The following is a 27,885-nucleotide window of genomic DNA, read 5'->3' as shown; positions in this document are numbered from 1 at the left end:
CTCTAGATACCTCCTATAAGTGAGATCATATAATACTTGTCCTTTTGTGACTAGCTGATTTCACTCAGCATAATGTCCCCAAGGTTCCCCATGTTGCAGAATGTGTGAGTGTCTCCTTCCTTTTTGAGGCTGCGTAATATTCCACCGCATGTATATACCACATTTTGTTTATCCATTCACCTGTCCATGGAACTTGGGTAGCTTCCATCTTTCACTATTTTTGAATAATGCTGCTATGAACATGGGTGTGCAAATACCTCTTTGAGACCCTGCTTTTAGTTCTTCTGGGTACACGGTATATCTGGCAGTGGGACTGGTGGGTCAGATACTAATTCTATTTTCTTTTTTTTTTTTGAGAAACTGCCATACTGCTTTCCACAGTGGCTGCACCATTTCACATCCCCACCAACAGCGCAAAAAGGTTCCAATTTCTCCACATTCTCTCCAGACAAAGAAGACGTTTTTAAGGACCAGTACTGACATATAACAAATATAGCAATTTTAAGTCATTTCATTTTATTGAATTACGTAAAACATCTTTAAATAACAGTAAAAAAATTAAGAAACCATTGCAAAAATTCAGTCACAATGATGGCACACTACAGCCCACAGAATTTAAATCTCATGTGAGTTGAATTGAATTAATTTTCTGGTACAAAGAGACTATAATGCTCTTCCTGCTGGGAAATTATTTCCACATATTCACATTGTGTAACAGTGCTTCCGAACTTGTGATATTTTCAATAAAAGGTCCATATCTTAAGAATTTGAATTTAGGACCTATCAGTGATCTTGAAATACAGGGGCGGAGAGAGGTTCACAGCAAAAGAAACTGCTGGACTAAGAACGAAGAAATATCTGGCTCCGCATAAAGATAGAAATGAATTTCAAGTGTTAAAGAGGCACCTTTCACGCTGCTCGAGGGTGGAAAAATCTTGTCAATTGGCAAGAGAGAAATACTCACTAATCACTGGGCATTATGAAAAAGTACAAATTTCTTACAGGTACACATTTGCATTATCTGATTTTATGTTTCTTCTCACTCTGCCAATTATTTTAAAAATATAAAAAGAGTAGTTTTAGCAGAAAAAAGGGTTATGGAGTGAAATACTAATAAGCAATAATGGAATGTAACCAGAGCAATTTCATACCTGCCAAGGAACATAATTAAAAGAGAATACAAAAATCTAAAGGTGAACCTTGCTCCTATAATACCAAAGTAAAATAGATTTATTCCTTATTTTCTAGTCTAATCTAGTTTTTCGTTTCCTACTCAGTTTTCCTTTTTATAAGATTAAAAAATTTTTGGTTGAATTTAGAAACTAATTAAAAGCATTATGGTAGCTTTAAATTTTGTAGAAAATTCATTTGTATAAAAATATAAAATTTGTCTTTAATGTTTAAAACCATACTATTAGAAATATCATGGGTGTATATAATGCAACATAAAAATTTCCAGCTTTGACTGTGGAAGCACTAGCTGGTCTAGACTATTTTGAAATATCCAAAAATCACTACTCATTCATTGTGGGCCACCTTGCCAATATCAAGTGAATGAATTCATAGGTTTGAGGTGTTACCCTCTCATTCAAGGTTTAAAACTTTTATAAAATACCTGCAATGTTTCTTTGAAATATCCAGCTAAAAACAGGAGAACAATTCTAGACACTACCTCAAACTTGTGTCATCCATTGTCATGAACTTAATTGCTTCAAAGAAAATGCTAAAAATTTCTAACTTGCTTTAGGAATTAGAGACAGAGAACATGCAACCTGACTCTCACCTATCCATCACGTGGAGGAGCACTTCATGCCTTAAATGCTAAAAACTTCTAACTTGCTTTAGGAATTATGGGCAGTGAATATGCAACCTGAATCCCTCTCACTTATCCATCATGTTGAGGAGCATTTCACAGGTCATGCCTTCATCCACATCCTCTTTGACTCTGGCTGTGGTTTCTCCGTAGGCGCCAGGAAGCATCTCTCCCGGGAACTGTTCTCGCTTCAGGGTGGAAGCCTCCTCAGCAGCAGCTTCTTGAAAAAAAGTCCAGGATGAGCAAATTTATCAGAAAGTCAACGAACTGGAATTTATAAACTGTGCAAATATATTTTGGAAACTATCACTTAAATTTGAACACAGCAGTGAGCATGTTAGAAAACAATCGAATTGGTAAGATGGTGCTATTCTGATGTCAACTACTGCCTTAAGTCAGGGCTTCTCAGCCTCAGCACTACAGACTTTGGGGTCAGAGAGCTGTCTGCTGGGGGCAGGGCGCTCTTCTGGGCACTGCAGGATGTTAGCAGCGATCCTGGCCTCTACCACTAGATGCCAGTATCACCCTCCTCTCCAGCTGCAAAAACCATAAAATGTCTCCAGACATTGCCAGTGTCCCCTAAAGGTGACAAGGGGGGGTCACAGTCACTCCCAGCTGGCATCAGCTGCTGTAGGCGAACGTGGATCTTACAAGCTTTATATCGAGGCGGATCTTAGAGATTTATATCGTGGCTGAGCTGCTCACCTAAGTCTTGTCTCAGTACCTGTGGCATGACGCTGCCTACGTGAAGAAAGCCAGCTGCCTGCAGGAGATTTGTCCCTTTGGCCAATCGACATATACTGAGTACTGATTCTGGGTTGCGCGTCCTGCTAGGGATGCTGGAGCCAACGCCAGGTGTGTATCCACAACCTGCTTCCCCTCCAGCAGCTCAGGAGCCAGTCTGCACAACTTAATGGCTTTAAAACAGTCTACTGTGAACCAACCCATATCCAACCCTCTACTATCCCCAGCCTTCTCAGTACCAGGGACCCATATTCAACCCTCTACTGTCCCCAACCTTCTCAGTACCAGGGACCAGTTTTGTGGAAGACAATTTTTCCATGGACTGGTTGCAGGGACGGGGTTGGTTTGGGGATGGTTCAAGTGCATTACATTTATTATGTACTTTATTTTTATTATTACATTGTGATATATAATTAAATAATTACACAACTCACCATAATGTAGAATCAGTGGGAGCCCTGAGCTTATTTTCCTGCAACTAGACAGTCCCATCTGGGGGGCATGGGAGACAGTGAGAGATCGTCGGGCATTAGATTCTCATAAGGAGTGTGCAGCCTAAATCCCTTGCACGTGTAGTTCACAACAGGATTCGCACTAATAGGAGAACCCAACGCTGCCACTGATCTGACAGGAGGCGGAGCTCGGGAGGTGATGTGTGCGATGGGGAGCAGCTGTAAATACAGACGAAGCTTCGCTCCCTCACCCCCTGCTCACCTCCTGCTGTGAGGCCCAGTTCCCAACAGCCCACGGGTCCATGGGCTGGGGATTGGGGAACCCTGCTCTCTACTCATTTTCCAAATTACTTCCCCAAACATCCACAGAGTGCCACACTGAAGAACGTGATTGCCTCATGTTAGTTCTAAGTTGTTTGAGGACATTTTTGTCCATGCTTCCTTGAAGTACTTTTTTTTGGGGTAGATGGAGGGGGACAAGAAGACCCAGTTCTTAGATATGAAAAGAAACACTGAGATCCACAAAACTGGTGCCATCAGGCCAGGCGCGGTGGCTCATGCCTGTAATTCCAGCACTTTGGGAAGCCAAGGTGGGCAGATTACTTCAAGTCAGGAGTTTGAGACATGGTGAAACCTTGTCTCTACTAAAAATAATAGAACAATTAGCCAGGCGTGGTGGCAGGCACCTGTAATCCCAGCTCCTTGGGAGACTGAGGCATGAGAATCACTTGAACCCAAGAGGCAGAGGTTGCGGTGAGCCGAGATCACACCTGGGCTACAAAGTGAAACTCTGTCTTAAAAAACAAAACCAAAAACTGGCACCATCAGAGTCACCCGTCGAGATCTACCAATGAACTGGAGAGGTGCTGCATGCTGGTGTTCCGGCAGAGCAGACACAGAAGCGAGACAATTATCTGGATAACACAGGCTACGAAGACCCTGAAATGCAAATTAAGTCATGCTTTTTGCCAGGTTATTTGCCTTAATTCACACTTGCTTTGGATATGACTGCTGACCATCAAAAATATGAAAAAAGTGTGTATATGTCCAATTCCTATCATCAGTTTTTAAGCTGATAAGAGCCTTCTCAACTCTTCTCCACAGCAAAAATGTCACCAACTGAGGGTGACACGTTCAAAATTCACCCCAAACCATTTGGCCTTCCAGAGGTTTCATTTAAGAGAAAATTAACGATAACAAGAAAACCCCACTACATTTAGGTGTCTTTAGGTGTCAAGATGGGGAGAACTGCAGAAGGGTTCTTGAGGTGCCGAATTAGTGGGTAAGTCACATTTCTCCACGCACCTTTTAGGATCTGACTTAAACTTAGAGCTCAGGCGGCCAGTAGCCTGGCCTTGGGTTTCTGCAATGCGGGCTGACGAATTGTGGGTCAAATTTCACCAGTCTGTCTTCTCCAATAAAGGACTGTGCTTATTATTCACTGGTTTATTCAACAAGTAGTGCCTTAACGAGCACTGCTAAGGTCAGGCCTAGTGCCAGGAGCTGGGGACAGACCGATGGGCCATGCCCACCCTGGGGGAGCCTGCAGTGTGCTGCATGTGGGAGTCTGACACTTATTAAAGAACCAAATAAGTGTGAAGTGCACGGGAGGGGCAGCACAGGACCAGGGGGGTGCTCGCACGAAGTGCTTTTATTTTTCTGAAGACACGGAGCATGTTCAAGGCTGATAGGAAAGAGCGGGCCAGGAGGGGTGAGCTGGCTGAGGAGGGTGGGTGGGGGACATAAAGCTGATCGGAGGGGTGGGTTCCAGACTCAGAGTCAGATGGGGCCTTAGATGGGAAAGGTGGCTCCTCCACCAGCCCCTTCCTCCATTAAAAAGATATGAAAAATGATATTTTACAACATCATTGGTATAAAGGAATCCAAATGGAATCCAGGCTGCATTCACTACTTGATACCCATCAGTGGGACACTGGTTTTTCTTCTGATCTGACCCGATGAGCACTGTGGACAGCCCTGTGCCCTGCGGGGCCGGATGGAGAAGCCCCAGGTGCTGGCAGAGGATGGCGGGAACTCCAGCTGGGAGTGGGACGACACAGGAATGCCAGGGCAGCGGGCAGCAGAGCCCATCTGCTGGTGCAGAGTCAGCGAGGCCTCCACCCAGAGGGAGGGAGGCAGGGGCTGGGAGTTTGGGATGAAGGTGCTCATTGGAAATCAGTGGAAAAGTTGTTGGTATTGAGGTTCAGAAAGAGGGCTCTGGGCACCCGGGCAGGCTCGTCCCCACCCTGTGATGCAGCTCTCTCCCTGCCAGACGGATGACAGTGTCCCCTGCAGAGGGCTGTGGTCAGGATAAGAAGGCACTCTGTGAGCTCTCAGTGGTAACTGCTGATGCCTGGAGAAGAAAGGAGGGTGCTCCGCGGACGGGCAGCGTGCACAATTCTGAAGAGTTCCAACTGAGCTGAGCGACTGGGCACTGCCTGGGACCCCTCAGGCAGGGCCTGGCTACATGATGCAGGCACGGGAAAGGCAGGCCTGGGGCGCACCCAGGCTTAGGGCTTTGCCAGATGGTGAGACACAGAGAAAGAGCGGGGGAGTGCGGCCTGTGGACAGAGCGACTGGAACCAGGGACCCAGAACCAACTCCGCACAGAGGGAGCAGGAAGGACTGCAGGATGTCCGCTTCTACTTGAGTTTCAGATACATGTCGAACATTTTATTTTAGTGTAAGTATATCCCCAATAGTGACGGGACACGTTTAAACAATGATTCACTGTGTATCTGAAATTCAGATTGAGCTGGGCATCCTCTATCTGATCTGGTAACTCTTGAGGGAAGGCAGGTGGAGGGCAACCATCATCTGTGGAAACATCTGCAAGGCAGGGACTGAGTCTGGAATCAGAATGTGGGGCATATGCTTGTGCCATAAGGTTGGACAGTTTCCAGTCATCTATGGTTCTAAGGTTCTCACAGGAAAGGAACGGAGCGAGTAAACAGAGCGGGTGTTTGCCTATGCAGGTGTCAGGTCGGTCCCTCTGACAGCAGAGCCATTCACAGGACACACAGGACAGGGCCCAGTTTTGGCCAACCTGAGAACTCACTTCAGCTCCCAGAGGCCAGAGGACGAAGACTGTGATGGCTGTCGAGGCTGGATAGTGGCCCCTAAAAGGTTATATCCACATCCTAAGCCCCATACCTGACCTCCTTTTTTCAAAAGAAATCCTGAATCCTAAATGAAAAATGTCTTTGTAAGAGGCAAAAGAGAAGGCCCAGACACAGAAGAGAGGACAGAGCTATGAAAAGACAGAGGCAGAGACTGGGGGACGTGGCCACAAAGCGAGGAACGCTGGAGCCACCAGAGCTGCAAGAGGCCAGGAGGGATCCTCCCCTAGGTCCCCAGAGGGAGGGCGGCCCTGCCCACACTTGGATTGAAGATTTCTGGCCTCTAGAGCTATTGGAAAATCAATTTCTATTGTCCCAAGTCACCCAGCTTGTGGTCATCTATTGCAACAGCCCAGGACAGTCCCCGTAGCTGCAGGTGACAGTCCAGCGTGATGGAAGAAGGGTCCTGGGGGTGGGGGTCGCATGTGGACCTGCGTGAGGCTCTCACACTGACTCTCTCGCGCTACGCTCACTGCCATTCTGAGAGATCTCGCACAAGCCACCTCGCAGGACCGACTGGTGGACAAACAGGGTCTCTGGACACATCCCCTGGACAGCAACACTCGGCACCCAGGATAGTTACAACCAGAAAACCACTGACGCAGTAAAAACAAATCTGTGTAAAATCAGTACCGTCTCCATTCGCGGCTTCCTTCCATCCCTTCGCAGCTTCCTTCTGACCCTTCGTGGCTTCCCTCAGGATGGTCTGCTTCCTCTTTCTTGTTCTTCTTCCTTTTCCTGAAGCAGCCGATTTTGCTTCCCCTGAGCCACACTTCTCTGAATGTCTGTGCATGTTACTCTGTCGGAGAATTGACACGGAACACACAAGGCAAGTGAAATAGGGCAGGGACCCCTCTTGGGGGCCTGTGGGGACCTCCAAGCATGGAAATAAAGGAAAATCCTGAGTTCTTCTGAAGGAAATTCCACGCACCTCACTAGCCCTAAGAAGTAAACAAGCAACTTGATAAGCAAGAAGGTAAAAGGAGGACAGACTTTGTGACCCACATATGTAATCCCAGTACTTCAGGAGGCCAAAGGGGAGGGTAGCTTGAGCCCAGGAGTTCGAGACCAGCCTGGGCAACAACAGTGAGACCCCAGCTCTACAAAAGATAAAACATAAAAAATTAGCCAGCTGTGGTGGCATGCGCCCTGAGATCCCAGCTACTCATGAGGCTGAGGTGGGAGGATCGCTTTAGCCCAGGAGGTCGAGGCTGCAGTGAGCTGTGACTGCACCACTGCACTTCAGCCTGAGTCACAGAATGAGAACCTATCTCAAAAAAAAAAAAAAAAAAAAAGAAAAAAAGAAAAGAAAAGGTAATAGGAACCTAAAAAAATAGCCAAGGAAGCTAGACTCAGGATGTTTGGTTCCCTTACAGAAACCTGAGATTTTTTTTTTTTTTTTTGAGATTGAGTCTTGCTCTGTCACCCAGGCTGAAGTGCAGTGGCGCGGTCTCAGCTCACTGCAACCTCTACCTTCCAGGTTCAAGCAATTCTCCTGCCTCAGCCTCCCGAGTAGCTGGGACTACAGGCGAGCGCCACCATGCCCAGCTAATTTTTGTATTTTTAGTAGAGACAGGGTTTCATCATCCTGGCCAGGCTGGACTCAAACTCCTGACCTCAAGTGATCCACCTGCCTTGGCTTCCCAAAGGGCTGGGATTACAGGTGTGAGCCACCGCACCCGGCCAAGATAATATCTTAACATCCGTCCCTGAGTTGTTTTTTAGAAACCTGGCTCTTTACCAAACAGGCCCACCGGCAGGGAGACCTAAGACAAGGGGGAACTGGGGGCTGAAATCTGACCACTGCTAAATTTGTTCTAATTTTTTTCTTAATTTCCTCCTGAGAAGCCTGGAGGAGGTCATGTCCCATGAACCAGAGCTAACATTCTTTTCCGAAAATTTTAAATAAAACTTCTCTTCCTTAACCAACTGCAAACCAGAGTCTCTGAATCTACCTACAACCTGTAAGCCCCTGCTGCAAGATATCCTGCCCTTTTAGGGCAAGGTATCCTCCATGCACTGATTTATGATTTTGTCTGTAGCTTCTGCTTGCTTGGCACCCTGCAAATAAATACCTTCCTTTCTCCTGTTGTAAACTGAGGTGTGGATATCTGCTCTTACTGCACCAGGCAAGCAGACCCCAGTTTGGTTCTACAAGAGTCAGCTTCCCCAAATGCACTGAAAAACACACAGTTAAAGAGACAGGCTTTGGGAAAACTGTGGGTAACATGGATCTTTGATAATCTTTTGCAAAAATGATGACTTTTTAAAGGTGACCCTTTCTGTTGTGTTTCGGTCTAGCCAAAAGCTAGCTTGCTTTGAGTATTTTTTTAATAACAAATCAATGAGAAGACAAAATTTATTTCTCTAGAATGTTTCTACTCTCTGAAGTGATGATCGATATTGAACCAAAAATTCAATACATCAGTCAATTTTATAACCATCAACTACATACCATAAAGATTTTACTTTTCTGTTCTTCTCTCCTGAAGCTACTGAGCAGAGGTCATGGGTGGCAGTTATGAAACTGTATACAACATTCAGGAATAAAAGTCAAAGACTTCCCCTAGTCAAGCCTATTCGTGACATAGTCTCATCCAACGAACACTTAGAATAATCTTAAGTGAGAAAATTTTCACTTTTTGAAAAGGTCCCAGGCAAAAGTAAAAAACTGGTTAACAGGTGTTTAAATTTGCAAATTATATGAAGCATCCTGCCTGATTCCCATTTTGACTTTCCCACTGTGCTTAACAGGACTGTCTGCGTTTATGATGGAAGGAGGAAGAATTTACACATAATGGGGGTGATGTAACAGGTTGTTTAAACTTCTTCCATTTTATGCTTAGACACTGGGGTTGGCAAATGACAACCAGTGGGTCAAATCTGGCTGCCAACTGTTTGTGAAAGCAAGTTTTACTGGAACACAGCCACGTCTATTCACTTACACACTGCATCCACAGCTGCTTCTGTGATACAAGGGCAGACTCAAGAAGTCGTGGCAGAAACTGATTTGCATTGCCCTGGTGATTAATGACGCTGTGCTTACTCGCCACCTGTATGTTTTCTTTGGAGAAAAGTCTATTTAGATACTTTAGCTGTTTTGTTTTTTTTCCTGAGACAGTCTCGCTCTGTCGCCCAGGCTGGAGTGCAGTGGCATGATCTCAGCTCACTGCAACCTCCGCCTCCTGGGTTCAAGCAATTCTCCTGCCTCAGCCTCCTAAGTAGCTAGGATTACAGGCACGTGCCACCACACCCGGCTGATTTTTCTATTGTTAGTAGAGACGGGGTTTCACCATGTTGGCCATGCTGGTTTCGAACTCCTGACCTTGTGATCCACCTGCCTTGGCCTCCCAAAGTGCTGGGATTATAGGCGTGAGCCACCATGCCTGGCCTAGAAACTTTACCTGTTTTTTTACTGTAATAAATAAAAACTCAGTAAATACAGTCTATTTACTGAGTTTTAAGAGTTCTTATATTCTAGACACAAGTCCAAATATGCTTTCTTGAACAGAAGTTTCAAAAATTTTATGTTCTGAGGGGACTGCATGAGGCAGACTTGTTCTTTTCTCTACATTTTTATTTCTTGCACCAAAGGGCAGTTTCTTCTCTTTAGAATTCTACTCGTTAATTTTAACTCTTTACAATTTTAGCATGAGCAATGGTGTTTTGGGAGCACTGCCACAGCTTTCATTTGAAATTTTAAACCAACAGGGTTGACATTCCGGAACTACCCCACTGTGCTACTCAGAAAAGCACAACTACACTACTGTTTTAAGAAGAAAGATTTTAAAAAATGGTCAACTTCAGGAAATTCAACTTTTATGAAACTTTTTATAAAGTTAGGCTGAAGCCTACATGGTCCAGGGATCTGGCTAGCCATGTGCAGTGGTTTTTAAATGTTTTGAAATTCTTTGATGCTGTTTCTTTCAAAAGAAACTTCATTTCCCCTCCTTGAGTGTAGGGGGGACTTCATGGTTCATTTCTTGTGACTAGAAATAACGTGCTACTTTTTTTTTTGAGACAGAGTCTTGCTCTGTCACCCAGGCTGGAGGCCAGTGGCGCCATCTCAGCTCACTGCAACCTCCGTCTCCTGGGTTCAAGTGATCCTCCCATCCTAGCCTCCCAAGTAGCTGGGATTACAAGCATGCACCACCACGCCTAGTTGTTTTTTTTTTTTTCTTTTTAGAGACAGGGTTTCACCATGTTGGCCAGACTGGTCTCGAACTCCGGGCCTCAAATTATCCGCCTGCCTTGGACTCCCAAAGTACTGAGATTACAGGTGTGAGCCCTCACACCTGGCTGCTGTGCTGCTTTTAAGACTAGATTGCAAAAGGCCCCGTGGCTTCCTCCTTGCACTCTCTCACTTGCTCTGAGTCAGGAGAACACTCAAGCAGCCCTGCAGAGAGGGCTGTGGCAAGGGACTGAGGCCGGTGCCAGCAGTTGTGTGGCAGAGCTGTCCTGGAAGCAGATCCTCTGGCCCCAGTCCAGCCTTCGGATGATGCAGCCCTGGAGGACATCCTGACTGCAGCCTCAGGAGTGACCCTGAGCCAGGACCACCCAGTTCAGCCAACCCACAGAATCTGTCAAGTGATAAATGTTTGTGGTTTTAAGTCACTCCATTTTGAGGTAATCTGTCATGCAGAAATAAATAACTAATACAACACCTAAAAGAATAAAACCATAATTGTATTCCTTAGCCCAGCACCAACAGCACTATTCTTTTTTTAAATTATTATTAAAAAAATTATTTTAGAGACAGGGTCTCACTCTGTCTTCAAGGCCAGAGTGCAGTGGTGTGATCGTGACTCACTGCAGCCTCCAACTCCTGGGCTCAAGTGATCCTCCTGTCTCAGCCTCCTGAGCAGCTAGGCTGACAGGGGTGCGCCACCACACCCAGCTAAATTTTTTTGGAGGTATGGGGATTTCCCTATGTTGTCTAGGCTGATGTCAAACTCCTGGCCTCAAGTGATCCTCTCGCCTTGGCCTCCCAAGTAGCTGGGATTATAGACACCAATAACGTTATTCTAGGGACATCTGAAAAATGTGTAAAAATTGCATTCTCTCTGTCAAGTAGCCTAAATCTAGTTCACTGGAACAATTTGAAAATATTACACTAAAAGCTGGGGTTTTTTGGGGAGTCTAATAACTCTCTAAAACTATTTGTAAGATTTTGTGTGTTGAATTTTTTTTTTTTTAAGGGATGAGGAGACCACACTTTCATAGGATTCTTCAAGAATTTTTGATTTTAAAAAACTAATAACCACTTTCCTAAGGCATGACAGATGCTCCTGAAGTCCTGACAGGTTTCTATAATCGGGTTTAAACTCTCCTGGTGTGACACTGTCCTCCTGAGATAGAGGGATCTTTCCATGGGGGATTTACTGTGGCTTAAGTAAGCTTACCCAGCGGGAAAAGCCTTTGCCACACTTGGAGCATTTGTAAACAGTCGGGATGAAATTTGCATCGTGGTATTTCCTGAAGTGAACGTTTAGAAGTTGCTTCTGTCGGAAACACTTATTGCAGGAAAGGCAGGTGAACGGTTTCTCTCCAGTGTGGGTGCGAATGTGAGCAGTCATATGACGTTCCTAAGAGGGAAGGGGAAGAAAGCAACTTGTTTAGTTCAAAGGGTTTTTTTCTATATTAGACATTGTTTATCGTACAATACCTTTTATTTCCCTCCCCAAAGATGAGTCCACTATGAAGCAGAATTACTGCAAACACATTCTGAACAAGGCATCATTCACTCTCAGTAAGTGGCCGTCTAGGAAACAAACTCGTATACAGCAGCAGCAAATGACAAAGGTCTTGCAGTGAGTCCTTGCTGGCTCTCCAATCCTGTTGGGATGTGGGAGTACACACCGCAGGGCGTGAAAGGATGGTCCTTTGTCCCCTCATTACTGGGAGTCCTCCTTCTATACAACTATTTGCAATTACCTGAGTTTACAAAGGGCAAATAGAACCTGCGAACTTAAAAATCAAATGTCAGAGTTTAAATTCAACGGGACTTTGGGGTTGCAAGTACGTTAAGTATCTAAACATTTTTCCATTTACTTTCCAATAGTATTGTGACAGATCTTAATACCGATTTTTTTTTTTTTTTTTTGAGACAGAGTCTCGCTCTGTCACCCAGGCTGGAGTACAGTGGAACAATCATAGCTCAATGCAATCTCAAACTCCTGGGCCCAAGTGATCCTCCTGCCTCAGACTCCTGAGTAGGTGGGACTGTGGGTGTGTGCCACTATGCTCAGCTCAGTTTGTATTTTTTGTAGAGACAGGGTCTCACTATGTTGCCCAGGCTGGTCTCAGATGCCTAGCCTCAAGCAATTCTCCTGCCTTAACCTCCCAAAGTGCTGGGATTATAGGTGTGAGCCATTGTACCTGGCCTAAATAGAGATTTTATCTTAGACAGGAGAAAATAATTTGGGAAATTGGGACAAAAATATGTATGAAGTCAAACAAACGCATACATTTTGTTTTATTTAAAATGTGATGATAATTTGGATGAAACATATATTCGGCCATTTCTGCATTACTGTCAGTGGCCTAACTGATGGTCTTTCTTGTAATCTTTCTCTCATCCAATTCACTGAACACCCTCTTCCACGCACAGCTTTCACCTCATCACCCTCCTTCGGGACAGCATCTCTGGCTCTCCCTGCTGGGAGCCAGGCTCTCAAGGACTGCGGCAGCCAGGAGCACCCAGCAGTGCTCTGAGCCTCTGCCCACGGCCACGGCCTGCCTGGCTGCTCTCTGCTCCCACATACCTGCTGTATGCCTGCTCCAGGATCCCCTCATCCTTTCCAAGTCTTATCCATCTTTCAGGAAGCCCTCCTAATTCATTTGAATAAATATGAGCCTGAGGCCACAGAATATTCTTTGTTCAAAATTTACCAGAAAAACTTTTTCCTTTATTCAAGGCATTTACAGTTTATAGCCCACACTTCAAAACACAGGAAGCACTGATTTTCACCTTTGGTAACCAATAGCATGCAATGCTTCAAAGCAGTGGTTTGGTTTTCAAACTTCTAGTCTGAGGGCCCTTCAAACTTTAAAAAATTACTGTGGCCTCTGAAGAGGTTTTATTTATACAGGTGGCATGTATTAGTATTTACTTCCTTAGAAAGCAAAACTGAGGAATTCTTAAGTATTTTAAAAAAAAACCATTTATTAACTCATTTAATAATAACAACAAACCAACTACATATTATTTCTGTAAAATTATCTATTTTTCAAAACAAAAATAACCTAATGTCTGTCTCAATAGATAAGGTTGCCAGTTAAAATACAGGCTGCAACTACTTGTATATAAAACTATTCGTTGTTTGTCTGAAATTCAAATGTCACTAGGTGTGCTGTATTTTTATTTGCTAAGTCTGGCAACTCTATTAAAAGCATTCAGGGCCGGGCGTGGTGGCTCATGCCTGTAATCCCAGCACTTTGGGAGGCTGAGACAGGCGGATCACGAGGTCAGGAGATAGAGACCAACCTGGCTAACACGGTGAAACCCCGTCTCTACTAAAAATACAAAAAATAAGCCAGGTGTGGTGACGGGCGCCTATAGTGCTGGCTACTCGGGAGGAGGCTGAGGCAGGAGAATGGCGTGAACCTGGGAGGCGGAGTTTGCAGGGATCGCGTCACTACACTCTAGCCTGGGCGACAGAGTGAGACTCCCTCCGTCTCAAAAAAAAAAAAAAAAAAAAAAGCATTCAGATGGATTCCTATCTCTGCTCTTCCATCAGTCCACTGGAGTATGTTAAATGATAAAGAAAATTTGGTCTCATAGACATGTAGTTTGAAAAGAGAGCAACATTTCACCAGCTCTTCCAAGTAATTGTGACCATTCTTCTCTATTACACTAAAATTCAGTTAGTGGCAATTTCGTTTTTTAGGGTCTCACTCAGTTGCCTGGGCTGGAGTGCAGTCATAAGAACACAGCTTACTGCAGCCTCAACCTCCTGGGCTTAAGTGATCCTCCAACCTCAACCTCCTGAGTAGCTGGGACAGATGTGCACACCACACCCAGCTAATTTTTGTATTTTTTTGTAGAGACAGGGTCTCATGATGTTGCCCAGGTTGGTCTTGAACTCCTGAGCTCAAGAGTTCTGTCCATCTCGGCCTCCCAAAGTGCTGGGACTATAGGTGTGAGCCTGTGTGTCTGGTCATGGTAATTTCTTACCCATGGGTTGCAATGTGGAATCTGAAACCCTGCCAAGGAACTTGTTCTCTGTGACTTTAAAACCTCTTGGTCTTTTCCTTTGAATGGATCTTTTACCTGTGTGTGTCTGTAACATCATGGATTGGTCATTTGGAAAATACTAGTTTACTGAGCTATGCAGATCTTCTAAATGCTAACATATTTCATTATACAATATAAAAATTGCTTTAAAAAATCACTCCAATCTTTTTTTTTTTTTTTTTTTTTTTTTGAGATGGAGTCTCACTCTGTCTCCCAGACTGGAGTGCAGTGGCATGATCTTGGCTCACTGCAACCTCCGCATCCCAGGTTCAAGCGATTCTCCTATCTCAGCCTCCTGAGTAGCTGGGACTACAGGTGTGCACCACCACGCCCAGCTAATTTTTGCATTTTTTAGTAGAGATGGGGTTTCACCATATTGGCCAGGCTGGTCTCAAACTCCTGACCTCAAGTGATCCGCACACCTCAGCCTCCCAAAGTGCTGGGATTACAGGGGTGAGTCACCACACCTGGCCTACGTTGTTCATTTAGAAAAAAAAGTCCACCAATGCCCAATGACTGAGTAAATAGAGTTTATCTTGTTCCTTAGTGAAAATGACATTCGCTGAAAAAGTGGCTAGTTGAGCTGGAAACTTAAGCCCCCAGATGCTTTTCCTCCAGACTTTGGAAGACAGTGGAGGTGCATATGCCAGCTTCTAATCTCATCACAAAGATTATTACAAAGAAAGTATTCCGGGTCAAGACTGAATAAAGTTAACAACTTTTACTGCCTCTTCAAGGACACTGTCATGTAAAACTGTCCTTTATTTTTGCTGCCAGTGTGTGACGGTGAAGACCACCACCATGACCAGTTTCACTGTGTGTCACTGCCTTGATATGGGCTAAGGACCACCTTTGTTTTGGCACCAAAAGTGCAAATGTCAGTGTCTCAAAATGACACCTTTCCATTATCATAACAAGGGCTTGGCTCTTATGGGACCCTAGTTGGTCACAGGGAGCTCTGGGAGTACATGAACATACTTTAAGAACTGTTGTTTTCTACGACCGGCTCACCATTGCTTTCTGGTTATTTTGAATAGGATACTCTATTAAAAGTGTGACTTTTCTCAGTATTTTCAAGGTGGTAAAGAATCCCACCCCAGTCCTCCATTCTTCCATGCACCACTGCCTCTCCAAATTAAGTAAAGTACAATACCTGCTTGCAGGCATAACTGCAGTGTTCGCACTTGAACCGCTTCTCATTTTTATGAGTTTTCTGGTGCTGAATGAGGGCATAGCGTTCATGGAAGACAGCAGAACAGTAGCGGCATTTCAGCTCTGCAGCGCTGTAAGCATGCAAGTTGCGCATATGCACACCTAAAATGGTTACAGAACATTATAGACTTCAAGAGTGTTGTTTTCTGTTAACCTGCTTTCCCCCTCCTCTAAACCGGAGTTTCTCAGCCTTGGGGCTGGAGCATGCTAGTTCCTTCCTGGGCAGGGTGGGGTGGGTTATCCTGTGCATTGGAGGAGGTTAAGCAGCACTCCTGGTGTCTGTCTACCACATGCCAGCAGCACCTCTTTCTCCCTGGTCGTGAAAGCCAAAATACCTCTAGGTATCACCACCTGTCCTCTGCGGGGTAAAATCATTCCCAGTTGAGAACCACTGCTCTAAACGAACAGAATGCTGAAATACCATTTTAATATTCTTTCAATATGGAGTTAAATGTTATGTAAGGTATGTCATACTGAACCTAAAATGTTCATTTAACAAAGCACTTTGAGCACTACCTTATGATGGGGTAGGTCAATGTTAGGATGATGTTAAGGTGGTTTATCTAAACAGGTATAACATCTTTATTTTACCTTAAAAAATCCACATGTTGTTAGAAGTCAGTGCCCTGTTATTTCCCATGTTGAAATTAACCCGAGACACATGGTGAGGTCTGGCTGGGTTTGCTCATCTATGGGTTTGCTCATCTATGCCTAATGCATGATGGTCTTGTGATACTTGTGTAAGAAACCAAATGACAACTGACAGCTCTGTGATGGAGCTATTCCACCTTACCCACAGTGACTCAGACATTTAGAGAGCTTGATTTCTCATATAGTCATGGGAAAGAAGAATTAGTGTGTTTATAAAGCATCTTACAGGGCTATGCAGAGTGTATCACCCACTGGCATGAGATAGATATAAACTGTGTTACTTTGTCAAAAAAGTCTACCAACTGGCTAGACTTGTGCCCCAGCAAGCCCCACTGGGCTATTTTGTGATGTGCTGGTAACTGTGGCAACAATGACAGAATGGACCAGATGAAAAATAAAAGTTAAGACTTTGTGGAACACCTTTCACCTTTCAGAAAGGTTTTCAAAAAAGTTCATCTCATCTCCAGAATTTCTTTGGGCAAAAGGGTCAATTTTTTGTTTTGCTAACATATTTTGTGTCATATATTTTGGAAAGAGAAATAAGATCATGGAAAAAGGGAGGCCCAGGAATCCTGAAAAAAAGAAGAGGCTCATTGGCTCACACTTACCCACACCCTCCCTCCCATTGCTCAACAGTAGCTGGCTTCCCCACAGGCAGTATCAAATCCCAGCTCCTAGGCCTGCTGTTCAGACCCTCTGGATTTCCACTCCCACTCTGGGGGGTCTGACAGGTAAAAGGCTCACCACGGTAGATGCAGATTACGCGTTACAGGCCCACCTCCTTTCCCAAAGTGACTGTCTTAAGGGGAAAACTGTGTCTTTTGTACCTTCTGCTCCCAAAACTTTTTAGGCCCACAGCCAGGGTTTAAGAAAAGCTTGCTGGGTGTCACAGAGAGAGCACTGATAAATAGGAACCCAGAATGCAGCCGCCTCCTAGCACCCTTGGTCATGTGACTCCTGGGCAGGTTACTGTATGTCTCTGAGCCCCAGTGTCCTCCTCATCTGAAAAATAGGCCCGATGTGGAAAGAAATAATACCCATTCGTGAAAGGTCTTATCACGTGCATACGAACAGGCCTGGGCCCCTGGGATTCTAAAATCATGCTATAAAATGCACTTATGAGATCCAGCCACCAGATGGTGCGACAGGACCTCTGAAGAAAATGTGTCCCAGAGCCAAGTTCCCGCTGCCTCCCAGTATCAGGGCCAGTACATTGCAGGTACATAGGGCCTCGCTCCAAAGAGCCAGCAAATGCTGTAGTAAAAGAAACATCACTAAACCAGACACTCACGTAGGTCACTTTTCCGTGCAATGATGGTGGCACAATGGGGACACTGGTGTTTAGGGACGTTTTCGCCGTGCTTCTGCAGAATATGTATTTTCATGGTCCCACTCTGGGTGAAGCGGGTGTGGCAGATGTGGCATTCGTAAGGCTTCTCACCTGAGACGCAGACAACAAAGTGATTCCCCCTCCAGGCCTGATCCTTGCCAAAGGCTACCTGTGCTGAAAGTGTTTCTTTTGCCGTAAGCCTCCTTTATCAACCCCCTTCTCACCGGACAACCCCCAATTAGTATGAGACTCCCAAATCAAGCCCAGACAGCTTATGTCAAGTACGGCTGTGTCCATGATGGACCAGACACACGACTTCCTCGCATCTGGTGGCTACGCAAGAGTTCCATGTGGTTCACATCCATGGGGCTGTACGAAGAACCAAGAAGTACACATAAATGTATTCTTTACATAATAAGACATCAAGTACCTCCGTTACAAAACCAGCACACTTTATGTTTTGCCTTAAAGTTGAAGACTGAATTAAGGAGTTGACTTCTATTTATTTTTATTTACTTGTTTTTTGAAACAGCTTCTCACTCTGTCACCCAGGCTGGAGTGTGGTGGTGCAATCCTGGCTCACTGCAGCCTCAACCTCCTGGGTTCAAATGATTCTCCTGCTTCAGCCTCCCAAGTAGCTGGGACCACAGGTGTGCGCCACCAGGCCCGGCTAATTTTTAAATTACTTGTAGAGACAGGGTCTCCCTAGGATGCCCAGGCTGGTCTCAAACTCCTGGACTCAAGGGATCCTCCTGTCTCAGCCTCCCAAAGTGCTGGGATTACAGGTTTGAACCACTGTGCCTGGCCAGGAGTTGAGTTTTAAATACCCGAAAAATCCACGGAAGCGAATACTTCGTGTTTTACTGCACACAGCGGGGTTGCGGCACAATGTTTATGCAGAGTTTCTTACTGCTAAATAAAGGTAAAGGCACAGATCAAGATCCTCATATCACAAAGGCACACAAAAATCCACTTTTACCTTTGAACTTTAATTGTGCCCATACAAAGTAATTTTTTAAAGCTTGCTTTAAGAGCTAACACTGTAGGTATCAAGCCTTCAGCACCAGAGCCCTTACCTGAGTGTGTTCTCATGTGGCGTTTCAGCTTGTAGGTGTCTCTGCTGGCGTAGCTGCACTGGCAACACTGAAAGGGGCGCTCCCCAGTGTGGGATCGGACATGGCGCTTCAATTTACTTGCCTAATAAATACATAAATGATGTTCATAAAAATAGAAACTCAAAAGTGGCAGAGTCTTCCATTAATCAGCATTATAAAAGAGATTTAAATTAATCAGATTTTAACATCCGAGCACCAGAGCATATTTCACTCACTGCAAAAAACATGAAAAAGTCATTACTTTTGATCATCTGTTATGGGTGATTTTATTTCATTTGATGTGTGTGCGTATAAGCTCCTTTAGGGTAATGGGCAGCAGTTCTGAAGGCTTTCGCATTCACCTTCACTTTAACCCTACCTGCTGAATGCCACACAGGATTGTATTTTCATTTCTAAGGCAATACATGCCCAATAGTTACAAAATTTAGATTACACTGTAAACGGACAAAGGCAAACATTTTGTTTTCCTTGCATAAAGTGAAAATCTTGAAACTCTAGCTCTTGTCAGGTGTAGTGGCTCACACCTCTAATCCCAGCACTTTGGGAGGCTGAGAGGGGTAGATCACCTGAGCTCAGGAGTTTGAGACCAGCCTGGGCAACATGGCAAAACCTGTTCTCTACCAAAAATTAAAAATGAGTTGGGCATGGTGGCACACGCCTGTGGTCCCAGCTACTTGAGAGGCTGAGGTTGCAATGAGCCAAGATCACGCCACTGCACTCCAACTAGCGTAACAGAGTAAGACCATGTCTCACAAAAATAAAAATAAAAACGAAACCCTAGCTCTTTAATGGAGGAACACCTGTATGTGTCGCCTCATGGTCACAAGTCCTGCAGACTCCACCCTGGCTGGCCCCAGGGTAACAGTGTGAGTGGAGGAGGGCGTCCCTGGCTATTCAGCATTGGGGCCGTGTGACAGAGGGTTCCTATAAAGAATTAAATTTTAAGTAGAAGAAATTAAATTCTAATTTGAACAATTATGTATCCCAGGCAATCAGTTAAATAGCAAACAACATAATACCTCCCATTTGAGCATTCACTGCCTGACTGGTTTATTGCCTTCTAGAACTATTCTTATTCTGTATTTGTGTATCACAGGCCCTTATCTACTGCTAGCAGGAAATGGGGCCATCAGCTATAGGCGGACTACAGACATCAGGAAGCTGCATCAGTCCTGCTGGTGACCCAGGGATGCCACACTCCATCTGTCTCCCCAGTAAGTGGTGAGCACACAGAAGCCTAAGGAACACTCAAGAACAAAAGGCTAGGATGGAAGACAATAGCCAAGCCAAAAAATTTCACTTAGATTTTCAGAAGAAAAGTGAATGCTTTCAAGTATATTAGAAAGCAAAACTAAAAGAATTTTAAAAACTGTATAGCATGAAAGTTTTGAGGAAGATAAGTGGTGTGAATGAACAAAGAAGGCCATTAAAAAAGACTATGGATGACTCTTAAAGGTGGGATAGGAGGACGAGGGAGTTCAAAAAGTTCAAAAGTTTTTTTTTTTTTTTGAGATGGTGTCTCACTCTCATCCAGACTGGAATGTGTGATCTTGGCTCACTGCAACCTCTGCCTCCCAGGTTCAAGTCATTTTCCTCCCTCAGCCTCCTGAGTAGCTAGGACTACAGGCATGTGCCACCACACCTGGCTAATTTTTTGTATTTTTAGTAGAGACAGGGTTTCACCATGTTGGCCAGGCTGATTTTGAACTCCTGACCTCAAGCAATCTGCTCGCCTCTGCCTCCCAAAGTGCTGAGATTACAGGCGTGAGCCACCACACCTGGCCAATTAAAAAGCTTTTTTTAAAAAAGGGGCACATCTGCACCACAGCTCTGATCCATTCCTGCTGGCATTTTTGTCACGGGATGGGATGAGGGAACAAACAAGCATGGCAAGATTTGAGGAGACTGCAAAAATGGGGGGCTATGGCAGCAGTAGAGACCCCTGTGCTGAGGCCACCTCCCACAGGCTGCGTGCAGACCGCTGGCGCTGGGGGAGGGTCTCGTGGACCTGGGAAGTTTGTACTGAGCACTGGCAGGGCACCAACAAAAAGTCCACTCCAGGCTTAGGATCCCCAGGTGACTCTGTTCCCTGAACCCTCCATTTTGCATTCTCATACTACAATCACAACCTTTAACTCAGATGAGAAATAATTTTTTTAAAAAATTGTAACAGCAGAAAAAAGTTCCTGGAATCAAATTCTGACCCTAACCATGAAATTTCCTAATTTGTGAAACCCGGCTGCACTGTTACTATATTTAATCTTCAGCTGTTCCCTTTAACTTAGTTCCATTTGAGTGTACTGTTGACCCACTCCCGACCAGGCTCAAAACCGGGCCTCAGTCTGTTTCCCAACACACTGTGGGACCCTGAAAATTAACTGGTGGAAACTGGCATTGCCTAGTAAAAGCAGCACTCTGCCTGTTTCACGTGAGTACCACTAAACCCATTAGAAGATACAAATAAAGCAAATTAATTAAAATGACTACGGCACACCTGAAGTTTGAAACAGGCAGTCTCTAATTCAGAACAGAAATGGCTCTGCTTAAATCTTCAGGCAAGCTGCTTTGTATCTCATCAAGCTAAAAAATTTCAGCCAATATTCAGATGGGATCTGCATTCTACGTTAAAGCAAATACATTTTGATTTTGTGGCCCTGAGTACTAGATAAAATGCAGAACTTTTAAACAAATCTGGGACTTATTTCTTGACCACAAGGAGTTTATTGGTAATTTGTACACCTTTACATATTATTTTCACTAATTAGCAATCAAAGAAACATAGAAATCCAATTTTCTATTTTAACTTCATAAAAGAGAATGCATATTATTTCCTGCATAAATTTTATACGAATAATAAAAAGCCTGTTTGTAACAGAGTCTACTGTTAGTTACACTTGGCGTAACTTGTACAGCAGCCTCTACTAAGATGCCATGAAGCTTCAAGTCCAAGAATGGCTTTACCTCCACACTGGCATACTTGCACATGGAACATTTAAAGGGCTTCTCATGAGTATGTTTATAACGCCTGTGTCGGACGAGTTCTCCACTGGTGACAAACGCCATGTTGCAGTCGTCACACTTATAGGGCCTGGTTCCTGTAGGATCACATAGTTCATGCTTTTAAAACAAGACTTAACCACAAAAGTTCCAAGGAATTCATAGCTTTTCAATTACACTCAGTCTCAAAACTGCTTTAAAAATTAAGAAGAGGCTCTCTAAACTACAAATACCGCAGACGCATGTGAGAAAAATCTTTGTGACAGTATTTTTAATGGAAATTCAAGAAAAAAAAAAAGACAAAACTACAGTATAAAATGTTACACGATTCTACTGTAGAAATCGGTGGATTCACATTCTTAACATAAGCCTTAACACACATTATTCCACAGAAAGAGCCCTCCCGGCAGTTTTACCTGTGTGGGTGTTAACATGGTTGCGCAGCAGAGTGACCGTACGGAAGGTTTTCAGGCACAGGTGACACAGGTGAGGCTTCTCATTGGTGTGAGTTTTCATATGACGATTAAAACTCGACATTCTAGAAGAGGTGAACATGCAGACATCACAGTGGAAGGTTCGTTTTGCTCCTATAGGCAGGAAATAGTTTATGTATGTTAGAAGTTCAAATTCCATTTAAACACTTGAAAGTAAATCAGCACATCATCTTTTCAACTAATATGGGAACTGAACAATAGAACATGCTATTTATATTCATAAGCTGATGGAAGCAATTCAGGACGCCATGTTCCTGGATAATGCATTTTCGCTGTTTCAAGATGCACCAATGTCTGGTTTCTGGGCGCAGAGTGGACTAGGTACTCTGCTCATCCTTCTTTCTGAGAAAAAAAATGCTAGGGAGGACATGCCTGAACATTTCAGAATGTCTTGTAGACCCAAGGAGACACGAGAAAAGGCACACCACCTACCTAAAGTGGGGCGCCCAAGAAGAGATTCACCTATAAAAATGTGGCCCTGCATTCTCTGTAGGGTGAACTGAAGACAACCCGTCCCATCCCTGCATCCTTCTCTCCAGCCAGGGCACTGCGAGAAAAGCCATCTAGAATGGTGCCATCCAAAACCACAGCCATGAGTCATGTGTGACTCTTAAATTTGGACTTTAACTAATTAAAATTAAATGTAATTAAACATTTAGTCAGTTAAGTGGCAGAGTGAGACCCTGTCTCAAAAAACAAAAAGAAGCATGAAAATGATGCTTCATCATATTGAGAATACCAATAGATAAAATTTATTTAAAAAAAATGAGAACTTCTGGAATTGAAAAATACAATAAGTGAAATGAAAAATTCAACAGAGGGACTCAACAGCAGAGCTGAGCAAAAAGAAGGAAGACTCAGTGAACCTGAAGACAGGTTAACTGAGATTGTTCAGTTTGAGGGAAAGAAAGAAAAAAATGAACAAAGAAAAATGAAAAGAGCCTAAGAGATCTGTGGGACATGATCAAGCACACCAACATATGCACAATGGGAGACCCAAGGTGACACGGGAGAAGAAATGATTGCCAAAAACTCCCCAAATTTGACAAAAAATCTACACATCCAAAAGCTTAATAAATTTCAAGTAGGATAAAGTCAAAGAGATTCATATCAAGACACATCATAATCAGCCTGCTGAAAGACAAAAAATGAATCTTGAAAGCAGCAAGAAAGACAGACACGCCTTGTCACATACATGGGATTGTCAATAAGATTAATGGCTGATTTATCATCAGAAACCATGGAGGCCAGAAAGCAGTGGAATGACATTCAATGTGCCGTAAGAAAAAAAACATCAAACAAGAATTCTATGTCTGACAAAACCACCCTTCAAAATGAAGGAGAAATTAAGATATTCCCAGAAAAACAGAAACTGAGCAAGTCTGTCATTGGCAGATCTATCCTCTGAAAAATGCTAGAGAGACTCCAACAGGCTGAAATGAAAGGACACCAAACAATAACTCAAATCCATATGAAAATATAAAGACAGTGATAAAAGTAACAACATATGCAAATATAAAAGACAATATTCATGCATTTTTTTAACTTGTAATCCTCTTTTTTCCTATCTGACTCAAAGACAGAATAAAGCAATAATTATAAATCTATGTTGATGGCATATAATTTATAAAGATACGCTCTGTGGCAATAACAACAGAAAGTGGAGTGGGGAATGGAATTATATAAGCAAAGTTTTTTTACATACTATTGAAATTAAATTGCCATTAATCTAAACCGGATTATTATGAATTGAGATATTAAATGTAACACCAAGGACAACTAAAGAAAATAACTCAAAAATATATAGTAAAATAAATAATAAAATAATTAAAATGATACACTTGGCAGTGGCTATTCAACACAAAAGAAAGCAGTAATGAAAGAACTGAGGAATAAAAGATGTGACATTTAAAAAACAAATACAGAAATAAGGAAGTAAGTCCTTTTTTATCAGTAAAGAGATTAAACTCTCCAATGCAAAGGTAAGGACTGGCAGAAAGGACACTAAACAAGATGCAATTATTTGTCTTCTACAAAAGACTCATTTTAGATTCAAAGACAAATAGGCTGAAAGTAAAAAGATAGAGAAAGATATTCCATACAAACAGTAACCAAAAGAGTGCTAGAATGGCTATACAAATATCAGACTATATTAAGACAAAATTGTTGTAAAAGACAAAAGGATGTTATATAATAATGAACGGGTCAATCTATCATAAAGATACAACAATTATAAACATATATGTGGCCAGGTGCATATGTGACTCAAACCTGTAATCCCAGCACTTGGGAGGCTGAGGTAGGCAGATCATTTGAGGTCAAGCGTTCAAGACCAGCCTGGACAACATGGTGAAACCTCATCTCTACTAAAAATACAAAAATTAGCTGGGTGTAGTTGTACATATCTATAATCCCAGCTACTCAGGAGGCTGAGGCAGAATGGCTAGAACCCAGGAGACAGAGGTTGCAGTGAGCCAAGACTGTGCCACTGCACTCCAGCCTGGTGACAAAGTGAGACTCCATGTCAAAACAACCCAACAAACCCCTCCCCCCCAAAAAATAGATGCACCTAATAACAGTCCCAAAATACTTGAAGCAAACGGAACAAAACTGAAGGTAGGAACAGGCAATTCAATAATAGTTGCAGACCTCAACACCTCACTTTAAACAACGGACAGAACTAGACAAGGTCAGTGAGGAAACAGAGGCTTAAGTCACACTATAAACCAAATAGACAAAACAGACATCTACAGAACATCCCACCCAGCAACACTGGAATAGACATGGTTCTGAGGTGCATAGGGAAGATTCTCTAGGATAGACCACATGTGAAGTTACAAACATATTGAGACACACATATCTTAATAAATTTAAAAAGACAAATTGAGCCAGGCATGGTGGCTCACGCCTGTAATCCAGCACTTTGGGAGGCTCAGATGGGAGGACCGCTTGAGGCCAAAAGTTCAAGACTAGCCCAGGCAACATAATGAGACTCCATCTCTACAATTTTTAAAAAATTAGCTGGGTGTGGTACTGTGTGCCTCTTGTCCTAGCTACTTGTGACGCTGAAGTAGGGGTTCAAGGTTACAGTGAGCTATGCTTGTAACACTGCACTCCAGCCTGGGCAACAGAGCAAGAACCTGTCTCTAAAACCAACCAACCAACCAACCAACCAAAAAAAATCAAAATATGTTCTGTGTTTTCTGACCATAATAAAATGAAATTAGAAATTAATACCAAGGGAAATTCAGAAGATTCACATAAACATGGAAGTCAAAAAACACACTCCCAAATGACAAATGGGTCAAAGTAGAAATAACAAGAAAATTATTAAGTTCTTTGAGACGAACGAAAGTGAAAACATGAGATACCAAGAGTTATAGAATGCACCCAAGGCAGTGCTCAGAGGAAAATTTTTAGCTATAAACACTTACATTAAAAAAGAAGAAATATTTCAAATAACCTAACTTTACACTTTGAGGAACTAGAAAAAGAAGATAAATCTAAACGCAAAGCTAGTAGAAAAAGAAAATATTAAGATTAGAGAGAAAAAAATTAGAGAAAACCAACAAAACCACCAAAAGTTGGTTCTTTGAAAAGATCGACACTGACAAACCTTTATCTAGACTTGTGACTGAGGGGGTAAAAAAGAGAATACTCAAATTACTAAAATCAGGAAGAAAAGTGGGAACATTCTTACCAATCTTACAGAAATAAAAATGTTTATAATAGAATACTATGAACAATTATATGTCAACAAATTAAATAATACAGATGAAATAGAAAATTCCTAGAAACACACAAACTACTAAAACTGATTTAAGAAGAAACAGAAACTTGGAATAGACCTGTATCAGTAAAGACAGTGAATCATTAATCAACAAACTTCCAAGAAAGAAAACCCCAGGACCAAATCGCTTCACCGATTAAGTCTACCAAATGCTTAAATATTAATGCCAATCCTCTAAATCTTCAAAAAAGGGAGGAAACACTTCTTCCCAATGAATTACACGAGGCCAGTATTACTTACATACTAAAGCCAGACAAAGACATCAAAAGAAGACTACAGACCAATATTCCTAGTGAATACAGATGCAAAAATCTTTAGCAGAACACTAGCAAACCAAATCAAGCAGCATATTAAAAGGATTATATACCACAACCAAGTTGAGATTTTCTGCAGGAATAAAAGGGTGGTTCAACATATGTGAATCAATCAGTGTAATATACCATATTAACAGAATGAAGAAAAAAAGAACAACACATGATCATCTGAATAAATGCAGAAAAATCATTTCATATAATCCAACACCGTTTTCTTGATAAAATACTCAACAAACTTCGAATAGAAGGTTTACAGGTTGAGTTGTGACCCCTGCAAAAATACGTGAGGTCCTCAGGCCAGATACCTGTGAATGTGATCTTATGTACAAAAAGGGTCTTTGCAGATGTAATCAAGTTAAGCTGAGGTCATACTGGATGAAGGTGGGTCATAAGCCAATGTGACTGGCGCACTTATAAGAAGAGGAAAAGAGATACACACAGGGACACACAGAAATAATTCCATGTGATAACAGAGGCAGAGACTGGAGTAATGCATCTGCAAGCCAATGAATGGCATGACTGCTGGCAACCAGAAGCTAAGAGAAAGGCATGAAATATATTCTCCCCGACAGCCTTCCAAGAGAGCATGGCTTTCCCAACACCTCGATTTCACACTCGTAGCTTCCAGAACTGTGAGAGGTATGTTTCTGTGGTTTGAAGCCACTCAGTTGGTGGTGCTTTGTCATGGCATCCCTGGGAAGCCGATACAGTGCCAGTTAAAAATGAGCCAAAGATTTGAATAGCCATTTTTTCCAAAGAAAATACGTAAGAGGCCAGTGATCACATGAAGAGATACTCAACACCCTTAGTCATTAGAGAAATGGAAACCAAAACTACGAGATACCTCTTCACACCTGCTAGGATGGCTATGATTAAACGATAACAACAAATAGAAAGTAAGTTGGTGAGGATGCGGAGAAACTGGAAGCTACACACACTGCTGGTGCAAATTCAAACTGGTGCGGCTGCTATGGAAAACAGTGTGGCAGCTCCTCAAAAAGTTAAACATAGAGTAACCACATCATCCAGCAGTTCCACTCCTAAGTATATACTCAAAAGGATTGGAAACAGGTGCTCAAACAAAAAATTTGTACACAGATGGTCATAACAGCACCATTCACACTTGCTGAAAGGTGGACACAATTGCGGTGTGTATCAATGAATGAATGGATAAATAAAATGTGCTGTACCCATACAGGGATTATTAGCCATTAAAAACGAATGAAGCGCTGACACATGCTACAATACCAACAAACCCTCCAAACATTATGCTAAGCTCAAGAGTCTAGACACGAAAGGCACATGGTATACATATACGACTCAGCTTCCGGAAAATGTGCAGAACAGGAAAATCTATGGAAACAAAAAGCAGATTAGTGGTAGCCAGGAATGGAGTAGGAAGTGACTGCCTAATGGGTATAGGCCTCTTATTGCAGTGATCCAAATATTCTAGAATTCAGACAGTGGTGATGGTTCTACAAATTTGTAAATACTTCAAAAACCTAAAAATGAGCTAAAAATTGTAAAACTTGGGGTGTAAAACTCTTGATTTAAACACATGAGAAACTACCATATATCAAAAGGCTGCAAACTCAACCACCTATGGAAGGCAGAGGCC

At 43.0% G+C, this 27,885-nt stretch overlaps 1 protein-coding gene across 3 annotated transcripts in view; it reads right to left on the bottom strand.

The window, feature by feature from the left end:
• Positions 1–495: 495 nt before the first annotated feature.
• The window catches only part of CTCFL (CCCTC-binding factor like), a 30,267-nt gene continuing 2,877 nt past the window's right edge, over positions 496–27,885 (bottom strand). The window contains exons 3-10 of one of the 3 annotated variants that reach the window (XM_037982619.2): positions 22,086–22,256; positions 21,634–21,767; positions 18,634–18,754; positions 17,519–17,668; positions 15,518–15,678; positions 11,531–11,713; positions 6,762–6,927; positions 496–2,033 (exon numbers count right to left, since the gene is read on the bottom strand). In XM_037982619.2, coding sequence (XP_037838547.1) covers positions 1,882–2,033; positions 6,762–6,927; positions 11,531–11,713; positions 15,518–15,678; positions 17,519–17,668; positions 18,634–18,754; positions 21,634–21,767; positions 22,086–22,256 — 1,238 coding nt within the window. In that variant the 3' untranslated portion in view covers positions 496–1,881. Of the gene's footprint in view, positions 3,780–6,761; positions 6,928–11,530; positions 11,714–15,517; positions 15,679–17,518; positions 17,669–18,633; positions 18,755–21,633; positions 21,768–22,085; positions 22,257–27,885 lie in introns of all 3 variants that reach the window. The other 2 variants (XM_073005620.1, XM_073005625.1) reach the window with 2 other exon arrangements.

This window comes from Chlorocebus sabaeus, chromosome 2 (assembly GCF_047675955.1).
Source record: "Chlorocebus sabaeus isolate Y175 chromosome 2, mChlSab1.0.hap1, whole genome shotgun sequence".
In the NCBI taxonomy this organism is placed as follows: domain Eukaryota; kingdom Metazoa; phylum Chordata; class Mammalia; order Primates; family Cercopithecidae; genus Chlorocebus; species Chlorocebus sabaeus.
This window is presented reverse-complemented; position numbering and strand designations above follow the sequence as displayed.